Source organism: Miniopterus schreibersii (assembly GCF_964146895.1).
Source record: "Miniopterus schreibersii genome assembly, chromosome: X".
In the NCBI taxonomy this organism is placed as follows: domain Eukaryota; kingdom Metazoa; phylum Chordata; class Mammalia; order Chiroptera; family Miniopteridae; genus Miniopterus; species Miniopterus schreibersii.
The window spans coordinates 80,290,030-80,308,702 of record NC_138104.1 but is presented as its reverse complement, the minus strand read 5'-3'; the positions used below and the strand labels follow the sequence as shown (position 1 = coordinate 80,308,702).

The 18,673-nt window shown below is 36.6% G+C and overlaps 1 protein-coding gene across 4 annotated transcripts in view; it reads right to left on the bottom strand.

Annotated features, from left to right (window-relative positions):
* Positions 1 to 18,673, bottom strand: part of CASK (calcium/calmodulin dependent serine protein kinase) — a 370,370-nt gene that overhangs the window by 219,042 nt on the left and 132,655 nt on the right. For all 4 annotated transcript variants that reach the window (XM_081126670.1, XM_081126672.1, XM_081126671.1 and 1 more), the window contains exon 3: positions 9,675 to 9,780. In XM_081126670.1, the coding sequence (XP_080982796.1) occupies positions 9,675 to 9,780 (106 nt within the window). The remainder of the gene's footprint in view (positions 1 to 9,674; positions 9,781 to 18,673) is intronic.

Sequence of the window (18,673 nt, the reverse complement as noted above, 5' to 3'; positions counted from 1 at the left end):
AGAAAACCCAAACAATTCTACAGATAAATCATGGGGATTGCTGAAGCTTCATAAATAGAAAGGAACACAAAGCCAATGCAAGGAAGGAGGGAAAGAGAGGAGAGAGAAGGGTCTGCCGTTAAAAACAAATACCTAAAAGGAAATCTAACAAAGGATGTATATAACCTCAGTGGAGAAAAGCATAAAATGTTATTGCAAGAAATCAAAGACCTAAATGGGGAGACAGACACCATGTTCATGGAACTGGAAGACTCAATATTGTAAACATGTCAATTATTCTCAAGTTGCTAAGATCTGATATAGTATTCAAGGCAACACCTTCATGCAGAGGGTGCCTACATGACAAGCTCCCAGTAAAAACCCTGGGTGTTGAGTCTCTAATGAGCTTCCCCAGTTGGCAACATTTCACAAGTGTTGTCACAACTGGTTGCTGGCAGAAGACCCTTGGAGCTTGTGCCTGGTTGCCCCTGAACTTCAACCCATGCACCTTTTCCTTTTGTGTGTGTATGGAAATTCACAACCTGACTCTAAAATGTATATGGAAAATGCGGAGACAAGTACACCCCTCAAGATATGTCTACAGAGGGACAAGGAGGAAGGCCCTGCTCCACCAGTTCCCAGGACATATTATAAAGCTTTAGTAAATAAGACAAGGTGCTCTTGGCACAACACCAGACAAAAAGGCCAATGGACCAGGATATGCATGCTTCATTTATAGCAAAAGTGGTATGGCAGAGCAGTCTTTTCAGTAATTTTGCTGAGACTATTGAATATCCACATGGAAAGAAATGAAATTGGACGGCTTCCTCACAGTGTACCCCAAATCAATTCCAGCTGGCTAAGAAAACATAGGAGGCTAATGTTTATAATCTCAGAGTAGTAAATATTTCTTAAACAAGACACAAAAACACTAACCATAAAAGGAAAGACTGATAAATTAGATTATATTAAAATTACAAACTTGTATTAATCAAAAGATACCATTACAAGAATGAATAGCTAGGCCACTAAGTGGCAATTAGGGAAGAGTAATGAGGAACAGTCACAGTGGGATCCCACCACACAGCAATTGGCAAAAGTAAAAAAATTCTGAAAATGCCAAGTATTAGCAAGGGTGTGCAGCAGAGGTCATGAGCAATCATGAGAATAAAAGGAAGGTGCTGTTAATGAGAACTAACAAGAGGCTTTTTAAGCAGGGGCCAGTACCAGGAAAACCAGGACTTGGATCACCTTAGAGAGGCATATGCCAGAGGTAAAGGGTCAGTTTATACATCTACTTTAGAAAATACCTTGGTGCCATCTAGGGAAACTGAAGCTGTACATATGCTAAAACCTATCAGTTCCACTCCTAGGTCTATACCCTACATGAATGTGTACTCAGGTGTACCAGAATACATATGCAAGACTGTTTACAACAGCATTGTTCCAAACAGCCAAATCTGGAAACAATCCAAATACCTATTAACATTAAAATGAATAAATTGAGAATGTTCACTGCAATACTATATATGGATAAAATGAAGGAGCACAGAGCAACCTGAATCAATCTCACAGACCAAAAGAGTATTTACTGTATGATTCCATTCAAATAAGATTTTAAAAGACAGATAACACTGAGTTATATTATTCAGGGATACCTATTTGGGTGGTATAGATATAAAAGCATGAAAGTGAAGTCTAGATTAAAATTAATTCTGAGAGAGGTAGGGGTCTGTAATCAGAAAGGGGAAATGCAAGGGTTGTTGAGGTGCTGGCTGTTTTTAAAATTTCTTGACCTGGTTGTAGTTACATGGTTGCTCACTTTACAATAATCCCTTAAGCTGTATAGTTCTGTGTATGCATTTTTCTAAATGGAATACAGCCTATAAAAAGATTAATTCTACATGTAATGCAGGTGTTTATATGTAGTCATATATTCTTTTATCTAGTAGTTCTATTTCTAATAGGGTGTGAACAAGTAATTATGTACAAGAATATTGTTAATCATGACATTATTTCTAATAGGGAAAACCAGAAAACAGTGGAAATACCCAATAACATGTCCAAACAGGGAAATTATAAAATTAAATATGACACAAGCATATAGTTTCGACATCTTAATTCAGCCATTAAAATATTGTGGCTAAAAAATACTTAATGGTATAGCAAAATGCTTAAAATTATTAAATGAGCCTGGCCGGTGTTGTTCAGTGGTTGAGCATTGACCCATGTACCAAGAGGTCACCAGTTGGATTCCCGGTCAGGGCACATGCCCGGGTTGCGGGCTCGATCCCCAGTAGGGGGCGTGCAGGAGGCAGCCGATCGATGTTGATAATTCTCTCCCATCGATGTTTCTATCTCTCTCTCTCCCTCTCCCTTCCTCTCTTTCTAAAAAATCAATAAAAACATATTAAAAATTATTAAATGAAAACTAGGAAACAAAATTGTGTATATAAAATGACCTCAATTTAGTGCAATTGTGATGAGTGTAAGTAGCAGGAAATGTTTTGAAATGTTCACTGTGATTAACTTTTGCAAATGGTATTATTTTTGTCATTAGAATTTTCCATAAGTTCTAAGTGTGTATAAAGTATGTGTATTGTAAAGGTTGTCAACACTAAAAACTGCTTATAATTTTTATTTATTTAAAAAAATATATCTTTATTGATTTCAGAGAGAGGGAAGGAGAGGGAGAGAGAGAGATAGAAACATCAATGATGAGAGAGTCATTGATCAGCTGCCCCCTGCACACCCCTGACCGGGGATCGAGCCCGCAACCCGGGCATGTGCTCTGACTGGGAATCGAACCCCGATCGTCTGGATCCTAGGTTGAGGCTCAACTGCTGAGCCACGCCCGGCCAGGCTATAATTTTTATTTTTAAATTAACAAACTACTTTTTTTATGTAACAGAAAGTTAACGGAATTTTCTTTCTGTTTTATGTGTATATAAATGTATTCAAAATTGTATTAGTAGTTGAAGATCAGCTTTCTTACACAAAAAAATTACCAGAGTGACAACTTCAAATATATTTCTAAGACAGTAGGCATCAGAATGTAGTTTGTTTTCAAATGTAGCATTCAAAGCTTAAAATCTATTATATACTGTAACATCTCAATCTAGGATTTGTTTTATGCCAAAATTGGGACACCTAAAATTTTAAAAATTGATGTCAAAATGATACAGTAATTATAGTTAAAAGTTTAAAAAAATCTCAAACTCTGCAATTATTTTATAGATAATTCTATTTTGCTTGCAGATCCAGGAGTTTATCAACCCTTCTTCTATTGATCTCTATTTTAGTTCATGTAGGAAAAAGTTAACAAAGCAGGCCTGATCTAGTATCTTTTCAAAAGCTTACAAGATTGGCTCTTGATTGGCATCTGGGAATTTGGATGAGTTCTTCCCTTCCTAACTGAAAAGAGTGGCTCACTGTGTCTAAACTATTTTGTACAAACAATATGATTTATCCCGAACACCTGCTTTCTTTCTGGGAGTCTGGAATTTGGTATGCGCCAGGCAGAGGGTGCCTACACGACAAGCTCCCAGTAAAAACCCTGGGTGTTGAATCTCTAATGAGCTTCCCCGGTTGGCAACATTTCACAAGTGTTGTCACAACTGGTTGTTGGCAGAAGACCCTTGGAGTTTGTGCCCGGTTGCTCCTGAACTTCAACCCATGCACCTTTTCCTTTTGCTGATTTTGCTTTATTTCCTTCAGCTATAATAAATCATAGCTGTGAATAAGACTCTATGCTGAGTCTTCTCAGTAAATCATCAACACTAGGGGTGATCTTGGGGACTCCTAACATACAGTCCTTAAAACTAAAATGCAACTAAACATTTAATATAGTGGTAAAGCTAGTCAAGAGAAATGTTTAATTTTAAAATGTTTATAATGATACAGAAGTCTTCTTTCCACTAGTATTTATCAAAGGCCTACAAAGGCACCCAGCTAGGTCCTATCATATATCTTATCTTATTGAATTACTGTAAGGATCAAGTTTTATGTTTACGAGGACCAAACAATATTTCCCAACAATTTCCTATTACCCAGCACTTAAGCAGGCATTCAATAAATATGTGCTGAATGAATAGCAATTTATATCATTACAAGTAAAAACAAAAAACCAAAATAGATCAGACTACCTATAAAAATAGTACACATCTTCATATAAATTAAAATGCTACAGTCTAGATTTTTCTTGCTTGATATGAAACAAATATATTTTCCTCTAAGTGGCAAGTTTTCTGGTAAGTACTAATCAATTCTACTCAGTATAAATGAATTCTATAAAAGCTCCCATCCCCAAGCATAAACAGCAGACCAAAATAAAATTAAATAAAATTAAAAAATAAAAGTGCCTTCAGTCTATTTATCTTCATTGGGAGCTCAAAAATACAAACTGCTAATATTATTTTAAAAGATACAAACTACTGTATTCATGTCAGATGTGTTTTAAATCCATATTTAATTACTATAAAACTCTCCCTGTGGTATATGTAATCATTCTATAATAAGGTAATTAAAATTCCTCGGCCAGCCAATTTAGGATTTACAGCTTAACTCAAGTATCAGACACTACTAAAGACAAGCTCAGATGTGTTACTTAGAAATAAACATTTACTTTGGAGGGGGTGACACAACACAGCCCTGTCTTCGAAATTGATTCTACATTTTAAAACATTTCAGAAAATTGCTATAGACAAGTCCAAATCTAAGTGTAATCCCAAAGCAACGGATATAGTGCAAACACATGTAGATTTCCAACAAACTACTATGTGTGTTGGGAAAGATGACAACATAGTCTCTAAATAGTATTATCCCTACTTTAAAGGTCAATCATCTCTTGACCTCCTGCTTTCTGGACCACATTTGTTGAAACTGAATATCTAGGGGTGGGGAATGGGTATACATGTTTGTTTCACAAACTCTACTCAGGATTTTCCAATGCTAAATTTTGAAATCTATTGCTCTATTTTTTCCCAGACCTAAAATTCTGGTTCTGTGAGTCTCAGTATTTGAGTATGCTTTAAACTGACAAACCATTTGTAATATAATGGGTGTATCAACTTGTTTTAAGAATTTTCTAACATAATTAGGCCATATAATTTCATGACTTCAGTTTAGGAAAAACAAGGGGGAGCTGGTTATAGATAATCTCTGGCAAAGACAGATAAGGATATCATATTAAGAAACTCACTGATAACCCAAATATATTGTTTGATTTAGCCTTTTCTCCATCAAATATATCAGAGCTGATTCCATGTAGCCAACAAATTAGCAAAGTCAATTGACCTTATTTCATTTGTTTCCCCTTTCCTTGTCCACTCTGTATTGGTATCATGTCATAAAATTGTGGAAAGGATCCACATTATGCATAACTTGAGGAATGAGTCCCTGAGTAGTGGAGGTAATTCTATTCTATTGCCAGAAATATGGAACTAATAATTCTGGACTAGCTCCGTCTACATGCAGCTAGATAAGCAGTCTCTTACCTAGCCAGTAGGTGGAGGCACACACAAACTTACTGCTCTGCTCTTTGATCCACAGGACCTGAAATCTTGCAATAATCAATGGTTTTGATCGCTTGTCTCTTTTTTTAAACTCAGAAGATCAAAGAGAATGCAAAAAGCTGGGGTGAATTTATGAAAAATCATGATACAAAAAACAATTTTATATCTCTATTTTGTTTCTGACCCTTTTGAGAAATAACAAAGTAATTAAAAAAATTTTTTAAAAACATATCTTTATTGATTTCAGAGAGAGGAAAGGAGGGGGAGAGAGAGAGAGAGAGAGAAACATCAATGATGAGAGAGTCACTGATCGTCTGCCTAGCCCGCAACCCGGGCCTGTGCCCTGACCGGGAATCGAATCTTGATCGCCTGGATCCTAGGTCGATGCTCAACCGCTGAGCCACGCCCGGCCGGGCCAAAGTAATTTTAACTATGAATTTATAATCTACTGCCAGATCCCTAGAGCTAATAAAACAATTCTAAACTTAGACATATATCCTTTAAAATTCATGTTCAATCAGGAAAACTGAACATCAATTGAATATATGATATTAAGACATTATTATTGATTTTGCCAGGTATGATAATAGTATTATGGTCATTTTTAAAAAGTCCTTAACTGTTAGAAATGTAAACAGGAGAATTTATACTTGAAATGACACTGTTTTAGAAATCTCCAGGAGGTAAAAAAGACAACAGTAAAGGATAGGCAGGAAAAGAATAACAAAATATTGATAACCGTTGAAGCTGGGTGACAGGTACACTGAGGTTCATTATAGTATTCTCCTTTTATTTAAAAATTCCCAAAATGGGTTAAAAATTCAAATAGAAATTTATGTCCTAGTGATCTGGGTTAACACTGGGATCAGGTGCTATTAGGACTGGTAAAAATGCAATTTTAATGAGGTCTCATCTCATTATGAATTATTTCAATTAACTGAATCATATAAAATGAGAGCGATATAAAATCTCATATAGATTTCAACACTGAGAAACTAAAACTAACCTGTTCAGTCTACTGAAAACAATATCTTATAGCTGTAGAGCGCTTTACCATTTCATAAAGAGTAAATTCACATAGTTTTCTCACCTAGTTCTCATAATCTTATGAAGATTTTAAAGATAAGACACATGAGTCTCTAAAAGACTTGGCCAAAGTCACACAATAAAAATGACATAGTTGGGATACTAAACCCAGTTTTCTGACACCAAAGACCATTTTCTCTCTACTGCTCTTAGATCCTTTTGAAACAAATAGCAGACAGGATGAAATTTAAGCAAATTTTGATTTCTATGTTCACTACTTTATAATATACGATGAAACCTATTTTTTACCTTTCTCAGTGAATACAAATTTGGACAGAAACACATTTCTTGAATAAAGAATAAAATTTAACCAGAAAAAGTGTTTAAAAGAATTACAATATCACCCTGGCTGGTGTGGGTCAGTTGGTTGGGGCATCGTCCCATGCACCGAAACGTGGCCATTTCGATTCCCAGTCAGGGCACGTGTGGGAGGCAGCCGACTGATGTTTCTCTCTCACCTTGATGTTTCTCTCTCTCTCTCTCTCTGTCTCTGTCTCTCAAATCAATTAAAGGCAGAAGAAAAGAATATAATATCTTAAAATCAGAAGGGACATTAGAGGCTCTCTCTAGTCCGAAATTAAAACCTTATCTTCACCCCCTGCATGGATCCAGCTTGAGCTCGGGTGTCTCTAGTGAAGAATGTGCACTCTGTGAGGCGGCCTATTTTCATTTGTGCAGTTCGTCTAATCATTAGAGGCTTTCATTGCTTAGAGGTGAACTCTAGCTGCCAACCTTGTTGATCCCAGTTACAACCCTGACCCTACACTGAATACACATATGATCCTCTTTCAAATGACAATCTTTCAAATAACTGAAGATACTCATTACGTTCTACCATGGGCTTCTGCTCTGAGGACTCTTTTAGCAGAAAAAGAAAACCAATAGATTCTTGGGTAACTAAAGCCCCCCCAATCTTTTCAATTGCTCTTCCATGCCAGTGGTCTTCAAACTGGGACCCAAGTATCACTGGGAGTACCCAAAGCTCTTCCAAGGGATTAGGGTATTTTTAAGGCAATCAATTTCCATATCTTCATTTACCGTAATTTGGTCTATCTGAAAACAAGTCTGTGGTCTAATGATTTCCTTTTACATCTCCACTCACAGGAACTCATCTAAATTGACAAACCACTCATCTATCCTGAGAAGTCCACCTAGCTTCAAAGAGACAACAGGGGAATGGAATGCAAATCTCCCGAGGGAAGGAGAGAACCTTGAGAGCAAAACAGAACACTTGGGAAAGAAAGGGGAGAGCCATCCTATTCCATCCAGACAATATATTCATGGCAAAGCCTGATCCATTTTAGAACTAGAAATCAACAGCAACATGACAGTCACAGGGATGTCTATTAACACTTTAATTTTATTTGAAAAATGAAGTCAGATTTTTGTCTGTCAGAAAGTGAGTCTGATTTGGCTCACTGGTTTGACAATGATGACTAGTTTTGCCATGTAGGTCACATAGCAGACATAAATTGAGATAAAGATGCAGCTCTACAGGTTTGAAGAAAACATTTAAAACAATATAGGAGACACTGAAAATTACAACCTCACAATAAAAGTTTTTGTATGTCAACTTAAAAATATGTGAGGAGGTACAAAGTTTTCAAAATTCTTTTAGTAGGCTTGCCAACAAAGATTTTGAAGGCTCAGACTCTATGACAGAATTTCTAGGCTCTTTCCCACCCTGGTTATCCCCTCCCCTTCTGGAAGCATGCCAGTGTCCTGCTTACTATGAACATGCCAGGAGAATGAGCAGTGTACAATACAGCAGGAGTGTGGCTGGTTCTGAATACCATGTACTTATAATTAATGTAGTCAAAGGTTCCATTCAGAGCTGTTAAAGCTCTGTTGCAACAACTAACTAAAATGTTTATATCTTTTTCACCTAAGCAGTTACAACTAAATTCACAGTGAACTTGCACTTACATACTTGAATGAATAAGTTTACATTAACAGGCCTTAAATTTCATCTTCTTTGTTTCCGCTCCTTTGCTGCAAACTTGTGAAATATTTTAAAATTTTGATCTAGCTATTCAATGTATTAGCTAGCCCTCTGTGGGAGTAGCTTTTGACACAGTTCCCAGTGATCACTACCTCCTGGTATTCACAGCCTTGTGCAATTCCTTCCCCTTGTGTGTGGGCTGGATCTCGTGACTTGTTTCTAACTAATAGAATATGGCCAGAGTGCTGGTGTATGATTTCTGAGATTAGGTTTCAAGATTGATTTCAGTTTTGCCCTCTTGCTTTCTCGCTCTGATGAAGCCAGTTGCCATTTTGTGAGGTGCTCCATGGAAGGACCTGGTTACAAGGAACCTAGAGTAGCCTCAGACCAACAGCTCATGAGGAACTAAGGCCCTCAGTCTAATAGCCTAATGCCAACAACCATGTGCGTGAGTTCGGGAGCAGATTTATGCCCAGTGGTGCCTTAGAATGACTTTAGCCCTGGCCAACTCCTTGATTACTACCTTGTGAGAGACCCTAATCAATGTCACTGATAAAAATAGGATGGCACCCCATAAAGGATATAATCTCTGAACACGATCATCTAACCAGCTATAAAATTACCCAGTTGTCCTCTCCTTAGCTCACATTTCTCTATCTTACTGACAATAATTCTGTGAGAAATAGGTCAAGTGGCTTATTGAATCAAGATACACTGTTATCTGCAGAATTTCCTTCCTGTGCCAACACGGTGATCGTATCAAAAGAGGAAGTTAAGCGTGTTATTACCTGTTTTTAGTTGCTAAGAGAGGCTTGCTACATGGAGGCCTCCAGTGCCATCCTACTCCTCTCCACTAAGACTCCTATGATCAGAATTTTCTATTTTGGGGCCTTTTATCTCTCTGAACTCTTTCTTTTTAAAGCCTCTTCTCCGAAGTATGCTAAAAATGTGAGGGTTACTAAATATGACCAACTTTTGCTTCTTCAGCCACTGTGAACCTTAAGATGAGATAATCCTTTTATTCTTATTACTTTAGATCTTTCTAAATAGATGAGTTCACAATTATTATTAAATTTTAAAAGAAGGTATTAGTGTTATCCAAAACCAACACTGCTTAAAACTTTAACCCTTAAGAAAATAAAATGTACACTCACAATTCAAAAACCATGTAAAGCATTCCATCTGAGCTATATGTCTCCAGTAACTCTACAATGTGGGGATGTTTCAGCATATGACAGATACTGGCTTCCCGCTTTAGATCTGAAAAACAAACACACAACATACTTTGTTAGGTAGGAACAAAAGACAACCAGAGTGAATAATGAATGAATGGATATGATCTATGGTAACATGAAGACTTCTCTAACTAAAGAGATGAAATCCCCCATTTAAGCTAAGCCTAACTTTTCACCCTTTAAACTCGTTGACACTAACTTTTCCATGTCTTTTGCCGCCTTAAATCTATATACATTATAGAGTAGCCTCTTATTAATAAAAAATATAAATAGCACACTTTCCCGAAACTCTTATAATCAAGTTTTGAAATTTATAATTCTTTCTTAATCTGCTAATAAGTAACTCAATTTGCTGTTTTGAATTTTACCTCTTTTTCTTCGTTTTCCCTAAAATGGATAAGAATATGTTGTCTATTCTATAGCCTAAAATAGAGCATTAATAGACATATCAGAGAAGTTATATGGAATAGGGGGGGCAAAAAAAGATTATGGTTTAAACAGAAAAGATAGTCCCAGAGTCAAAGTCAGAAATTTTTTTTCATCCTCTATAAAATGTGTTGGATAATTCAGGTCAATACCTACAGTGTTATTCTGAAGAACAAATTCAGATAATGTAGGTAAGACCAGTGTGTAAGTTCTACAACACTATTTGGAAAATAAAACTATTAATATCATCATCATATGAAAACAGTTTGGGTAGGGGTATCACTTGCCATGTGTACATGGAACAAGATAATTAAAGCATTCCTGTGTAGATTGTGCTGGGGTTTTACCTGTTTGGATGAATACAATCCAGTAAGACATTTTTATATTTGGAAGTAGAAGGGAGACAGGTAAAGAAGAACAAAGGGTAAGAATACATTGCCCAAAGCAGAGGAGATAACATCTCCTCTCTGATTTATTAATCCAACTTAGTCTGGTCAAGAAGAGCAATGGCTGAAGAGGGAACCATAGAAGACTTACGTAAGGGGAGAATGAAGAAAGCAAATCAGTAAATTAGACAGAAGAGAAGGTACCAGAAAAGGAATCAATAACACAATATCAAGAAAGTCCAGGGAGCAGAGGGAATTAAGGCATGAGTAGTTGCAGAAGGCAGAGAAAAGGTTGTAAGATTCGGCCAGAAAAGACCACTAGCATTCTGGACAAGATGGAGTTCTGTGGAGAGGTCAGGTTTGAGGTCAGCATGCAGGAGATAACTGAGTAATGGTAAATTGAAATTTGTCATGTCTCTCACTGGGCTAAGTACTTAATAAAGTCTGTCACATACTGTCCCAACAACCCTGTGGGGTGGGTATTTTACAGATAAGGAAACGGTTGAAGATTGCATAGCTATCACAAGGGGTAGCTTTGAGCCCTGGCCTCTCCAATGCCATGATGATGGGTTTAGATATGATAAGGTTAGAAGAATCTGGCAGTAGGAAAGGAATAGAAATGTCAAAGGAGGTTTGATTGTCTGATTTTGCTGTTTTTACAGGAAACACTCTGTGTGTTTGTAAGTGGCAGTGATGAAAAGCCCACAGGATCTGCAGTCGGGAAACTTGGTGCCAGGCCTGCCTCTGTCATTGCTCCGTGCCAGCCAACTGCTAACCTCTACAAATGCCTTCCTTACTGCAAATGAAACGGGGAACGTGGCAGGGGATGTAGGACCTGCAGAGTCTGCTAAATCGACCTCAGAGGGCAGTGGTAAGAGTCAAACGAGAAAATGGATGTGAAAGGACAGTGTGAGTGCAGCACTGTGGGGCTGAGGGGGAAGGTGGCTCAGTGTTCATTGTAAAGGAAGAGATGGGACATACGTGAAGGATGGTCTCCATCCCCTGAAGTGGTTGGTAAGGTCCTGCCGGGAAGGAGAGGTGTGAATCAGGTGTGGGTTTTCTGTTGGGAGTTGTAACTGCGAGGAAGGCTTTTGACCAGTGTGCTGGAGGGCCAGGCTGAAGCCGAACAACATAAATCAGATGCCTGCAGTTTTTCTGTCCCTTCAAGAATGTTCTCTCTCCAGATGCTATGAAAAGCTTAGGAGTTTTGGTATTTGTTTTTATGTTTGCCTCTAGCTTCTCATTTTATTAGAAGTCACCCTTTTAATACATTCAGTTTTTACCTTAGTTTCTCTCTTTCCATTTCTTTCTATTCTGATATAAAAGCTGATTTTAACTCAGTGCTCTGACATTGGAGTCAAGAAGTAAATAGAGACTTAGTGCTTGCCACACTGAAAACTGGTCTTTTCTCCTGTTTTCAGTTTATTTTTTATTTTGCCCCTTTTATGTAACTACAGTGTGTTTTAGTCCCCACACTCACCATTTGCCATATGCCACATTTGTTCTGAAAGAGTGAAAGTAGACGTGAATGCACTAAAGAACCTCCCATTTGAACTTGCACATTACTGCTTGGTATGTGGCTGAACATGCTCCTGGTCTAGTCACTATCATCTATCCACCCTCAAAACGAAGACAGAAGTGCTGGGGACCCTTCCTTCAAAGATTAAAAACATTTAAATGTCACATTTAAAACATTTAAATGTGACATTTCAGTGACTAAAATCAGATCACTAATTGAATAGCACAAAGTTAACAACATAAAAATATATTTGAAATTATAAGAGCAATGACGCATAAGTTGGCTTACATCTAGGATAACTGTGGCACCATTTCCCATAACTCAAGTACTGATTAAATGGGAGTATTAAAAATCCCAAATAGAAAATCATGGTTTGAAAAACAAATGTATTATATATATGCATTTTAACTATAGATTCCAAGAATATTAAACTTGAAATGTTTGTTTTAGAATACAAATGTAAATTAAAGATATATGTATTAAGTGTTATTAATTCCGTGCTGATATAGCAAACTAAAAATTGAGGCATACCTCGTTTTACTGCGCTTTCATTTACTGCAATTCACAGATGTCATGTTTTTAATAAATTGAAGGCAAGACTCCCCCAACCCCAGCAAAAAGATTACAGACTCGAGTTATTGTGGTGGCCTGGAACCAAACCCGCAGTATCTCCGAGGTATGTCTGCGTTTGCCTACAAATCCACTCATGAGGCAGAGTAGGAAAGAATGAGAAAGTAGATGGTAATAATATGATTTGAAATAGAGATTATCTGACTGCTCAGAGATACTAGCACAGAACATTCCTGTGGGTGACCTGAGGTGGAGTTATGGATGTTTGGAAGTGCTGCTTTTTCTATAGTTAACTGGTAACTCTCTCCACTGTTCCTTGTGCTTTTTCCTTTTCTAACTTCTCAGGGAAATTTTAAAAGATTTAAAAATAAACTACTTCTATGTTTGGTGCCCTTATATTTAACTATATGCCTATATTTTATCAATTTATTTCCCTTTAAAAGGGTCACTAGTACTATGGAGAGTAATACTTAATTTTCTGACCAAAATTTTCTGACCTCAGAAACACACAACTTAAATCAACTTGCTATATGGCATAAAAACTCCTACTCCTACTCCTATTCCTATTATTACTACTACTAGTTTCCTAAGACATTTGGGCCTAAAATTTTTAAAAACAATTTCCCTGGAAAGTACTCACTTATTCATTGCACCACTAGCTGCTCTTGTGATAGAATTCTTTATAGTATCTTTTAAATGTTAGATGCTACTTTGAGAATGTCACAGTTCTGCAAGAAGTTAATTTGACTATGGGTCAAAAATAATTTGGGTATTTACAAGTATGATTAAAGGAATGATTTATGACATTCTTAGCATTGGATTAGCAATCTTGACCTCAGTATATAAAAGATCTAAATTTAAGTTAGCTTGCCCAGAACCATTCAAAAAGGATTTAGATCAGCACCATCTAATAGAAATATATTGTGAGCCATATATAAAATTAAAAAGTAAAAAGTAAAAACAGGTAAAATCTATTTTAACATATTTTATGCAATCCAATATATCCAAAGTATTATTCCAACATATAATCATATTAAAAATTATTAATGAAAAAAGTTACATCCCCTTTTTGTACTAAGTCTTTGAGATCCAGTGTGTGTTTTATATTTACAGCACATTTCAATTTGTACCAGCCACATTTCCAGTGCTCAAGAGCTACATGTGGCTAGTGGCTACCACACTGGAATGGTGCAGCTCTACATAAATTGACTTTCCCAATATGAATTCTTCAGCATTTTGTATATAGTTATTTGTAAAGTCATTAAAAAAAGAATTTAAACTAAAACAGATGTGTTTTTATAAAAAATTACTTCCATGGAGGGAAATGCTACAGCTTCTTTGAGTAACCTAATTCCATCACTTAATAATTAAATCAGAAATTTCCCCTCTATTCTTAATCTACATCCTTCAATTTTTAATTAGTATATCTTGCTTAACCTACCAAACATGCAAAAGGCAGTCAACATCCACTGTACAGTAGCCCTTTGTACACTTCAAAATTTATTGAATGACCTTAGACTATGCGGCGCAACATTTGTTTACCATGCTACATTTGAGATTTTAAGTGCCCCCCTATAAGTCTTTATTTCATAACTATAATAACCCTTCAAGATAACTATATCTATTCCCACCTTACAGAGGAAGAAACTGAGGCCCCAGGCTCAGTGAGATAAAAAAGTTGTTGAAATCACACAGTATTAAACAGAGGAAGCAGGACTAGTAACCGAAGTCTAGTGCTCTTTATATCACACCACAATAACTCCTGGAGCTGCATAGTTGCCATGTGTGCCCTAAAGATCCAATCACACAATAGTGCTAATGTGGTAACAATGACTTGGGTGAGAAGCTATCACGACTGATACAGAAGCAGCTTATTTCAGCTGCACTGTGGTCAGAAACTAGACACTGATCTTCCCTGACGAATACATAAGAATTCTCATTCGTTTCTAAACAATTTCCAGGTTGTGTTAGAAACTCAATAGTTAACAAAACTCACTAAGAGCTGACCCAGCCTTCAAATGCACATAAAGAATATATTCTAATCTAGTTATAGAAATAATTAGGACAAGTAATAATGTGCTTATTTAAATCCCATTATTGACTCAACATTTTTTTCCTTGGTGTACTGAAATTAATGACCATATGATATTTTAAGACAGAAATCCAAGCAGAACCTTGGAAGGATTGTACAGGGTGGGCCAAAAGTAGGTTTACAGTTGTGAGTATGTGAAACACGGAGTTTATTTTGGTATTATTTATTTATTAAATATTGTATTATTTTCCATACACACAACTTTAAACCTACTTTTGCCCTACCCTGTAGCAGCAAAGTCAAATTCTGTTGCTGAGTTCCACCTTTATCTAACAATCAAGACTAAAGATCCCAGCTGCCTTTGGCAATCATACAGGTCAGGTTGGCTTTAATGAGGCTATCTTCCTATAAATCAGGAGAGTTGACCTCAGCTAGTGGCTGACCAGAAGCCCAGACAGGCCCACACACCAGTCTGGGTTCACTGCAAACTCTATTTGTCTGAGCTTTTACACATTTTACTACCTCCCTATACATTTTATTATCTTTTTTCACATACAAAGAAATCCAAGCAGCTTCTAATTTCTTTGAATTTTTGCTCATTTAAAAAAATCCTATGGCCTAAAACCTGATCTATCAAGTGAATAAAAAAAAGGATGCAGCATACCACTGAGAATGTCCAATTGTCCAAAATTTTTTCTTAAATAGGCAAAAGTATTAGTTAGAAGTCAATCTTAACTGCATGAAGCATTTACAGATTAATGAGGCTTTGTAATATAGTTCCCAAAGAATTTCCAGTTCTGATAAGTACAACGAATGTATTAAAGCAGCCTGTCCAGTTGAATACCAAATTCAAAGTAAACTCAGCATTATATTTATAAATAACTATTAGCTGTAAAATATAATAAAACCAATTATGGTGAGAACTACTTTTCTTCCCTCTCACTCTTCATTAGGATGGATTTGGTAATTATCTAAAGTACCATTTTAAAAACTGCTATTCTTTTTCTTTTTTCTTTTTGGTTAATCCTCACCCAAGGACATTTTTCCATTGATTTTTTTAGAGAAAGTGGAAGGGAGAGAGAGACAGAAACATCGATGTGAGAGAGACACATCGACTGGTTGCTTTTCGCATGCAGGATCGAGTCTGCAACCGAGGTACATGCCCTTGACCGGAATTGAACCCAGGACCCTTTAGTCCAAGGGCCAACGCTCTAACCACTGAGCCAAACCGGCTAGGGCAAAACTGTCCTTCTTAATCAATACTGAAGTACTATAAATCATTGAGCTTACTAATTAGATATTAATAAAGATAACAGGCGGCCAATTCAATGATCTTTACTAATATTTATCTTACGAGGTGTTAAAAGGTCCTAAAAGAAGAACATTTGCTTAAAAGGCATTTGTGGATAAGAGCCAACAAATTAGGTTAAAAAGAAATCAAATCATTTGTCCTTTAGAAGATATAACTCTCGAGTCTCCTATTCAAGCTGTTACTCAGCCATGAATTTGGTGAAAATCTGTTTTGGACTCACCCAGTAAAACAGAAAGGTGTTAATGATATAGACTGAAATCCCAGTCAAATGAAGGCCTAGCATTAGAATGTTTCTCAAATATCTGAGTGGTCATCATTAAGGTCCTATTTTGTACATGATAAAAATAGAAATATAATATTCTATGCATCTCTAGAAGGTCCGATTCCTCTGCTGCTTTTTGTGTTGGGGAATGTAAACCGAAATGCTTTACGAAACAGGGAGCAAGATGGGGCCTTTTACCATTATACAAACCAGACCCTACTTCAAAACTGCTCCTGCCTTTGTAAAAGAAAATCCGAGAGGTACCAGTTTACACCTCAATACTTTTCAATATTAAAGCCTTAAGAAACATACACGTTAGAAGCATGAAGGAACTTTGCAGGATGATAGAGTATATAATATTTGTTAAAGCTCATTTACCTGTACACTTAAATAGGTTCCTTTTATTGTGCACACATTTTTATTCAATAAAGTTTAAAAAGTAAGTTATTGCAATAAGGAATTCAACTAATATGTCTAAGTCAAAAATGTTATTCACATACCTGCATTTTCTACTTTCTTAATTATGTTATCTATATTTACATTCTATATTTACTTATTTACTGCTGGTAGAGTAGTTCAACAAGGTTATGTGGCAAGATAAGCTTCCTTACTACCCACTTCCCCTGACACCTCCTTTCTCTGGGATGGGGCCAGGCCAGGAAATCTATCAGCAGGACCAAAAGTCTCCCCAGAAAGCAAGTTGTAGTCTGTTTTAATATATAAATAAATGAATGATGGAGGTCAAGATTCTCCATGGCACAGTGAAATAATTATCAAAGTTTAAAAAAATAATATGGGTTTCCCTGTCCAGCAGTAGAACCATTTTGTCAAGAAATCTCACAAAAATAGTAAAAAACAGCCTGGCTGGCATGACTCAGCAGTTGAGCATCGACCTATGATCCAGGAGATTGAGGTTTGATTCCCAGTCAGGGGCACGTGCCCAGGTTGCAGGCTCGATCCCCAGTAGGGGGCGTGCAGGAGGCAGCCGATCAGTGACTCTCTCTTTTCATGGATGTTTCTATCTCTCTCTCTCCCTCTCCCTTCCTCTCTCTGAAACCAATAAAGACATATTTAGAAAAAATAGTAAAAAACAAATTTATAGTAAACTATAGTATCAATATATGACACATTTTGAAATGAATCAATAAAAACAATAAGCTAATTGTTTTGATAAACAACAACTTGAAATCAGGGATTATGGTTGACCCTGCAGACTCCTGGTCTCAGCCACCAAATTATCTCTATATTTTATTTTGTTGGTCTACTGCCAAAATCCTGATTTATATGAATAGCTGTGAATGGCTAATAGGAGTGTGAAATTTAAATAGCTTGCCTTTTAATCTTAATTAAAAAAAAAAACTGATAAAGAAGCCTCAAAGAGTAGTAATAGAATTTTTTTGTTCCAAAGTGGAGTCACTGGTAGTAGCTGAAGAGTGGCAGAGAGGACACTTTTTATACACAGTGAAATTCTGGACTAAGAGAAATATCGGGAATTCTGAAAAGGCTATATTTCTCCTTGTTTCAATAAAAACTTAAGTAAATAATATACTGCTTTACCCTTAGAATAAACTGTCTTTTTTTAATCTTTTCTACAAAACCAGGAGGCAGCATATTTAAGTACCTGAGAATGTGACAGCTATCTAGATCAGCAATTTTTAACTTATTTGGGGCCAGAAACCATTTTATAAATCTGTAAAAGCGATAGATGCTCTGCTCCAAAAGATTTTACAGTAAAATTTAAGGGAAACACAAAAACCCAAGACACTGATCTAGATACTGATGTTCAAGGATTAAGAAAATAACAGATAATCATCTAACCCATCTCCTTGAGGACACAAGACCACTGTTGAGACTGGAAAGTCAGAAACATTAGTTTCTTGTATATCCAAATAATGGGCACATTTTGAAGACAGCTATTAGTGAGACAAAAAACAATACATAAGTATATCCCCCAAATCATTTTAGCCTCTGCCCCAAACCTAGCACTTTACTGTGTGAAATGCACGAAACCACCATAAAGTGTATTTTTTTGGTTAATCCTCACATGAAGATATTTTCTCCACTGCTTTTCAGAGAGTGGAAGGGAGGGAAGGAGTGGGGGGAGGGAGGAGAAACATCAATGTGAGAGAGATACATAGACACATCTACTGGTTGCCTCTTGCACCCGCCCAGACTGGACAGTGAACCCACAACCCAGGTACGTTCCCTTGACTGGAAATCAAACTGGCAACCCTTCAGCATGCCTATAGAAGCTCTAACCACTGTGACACACTGGCCAGGGCCATAAAGTGTATTTTTCTTCTTTTTTTTTTTTGAAAAATTACAAAAAGTTCCCTTGGGGACATTCCATGTGGCCCAATATCCTGCTTCCCATCTTGATACCAAAACAACATAAATTGGTTAGTTATTAG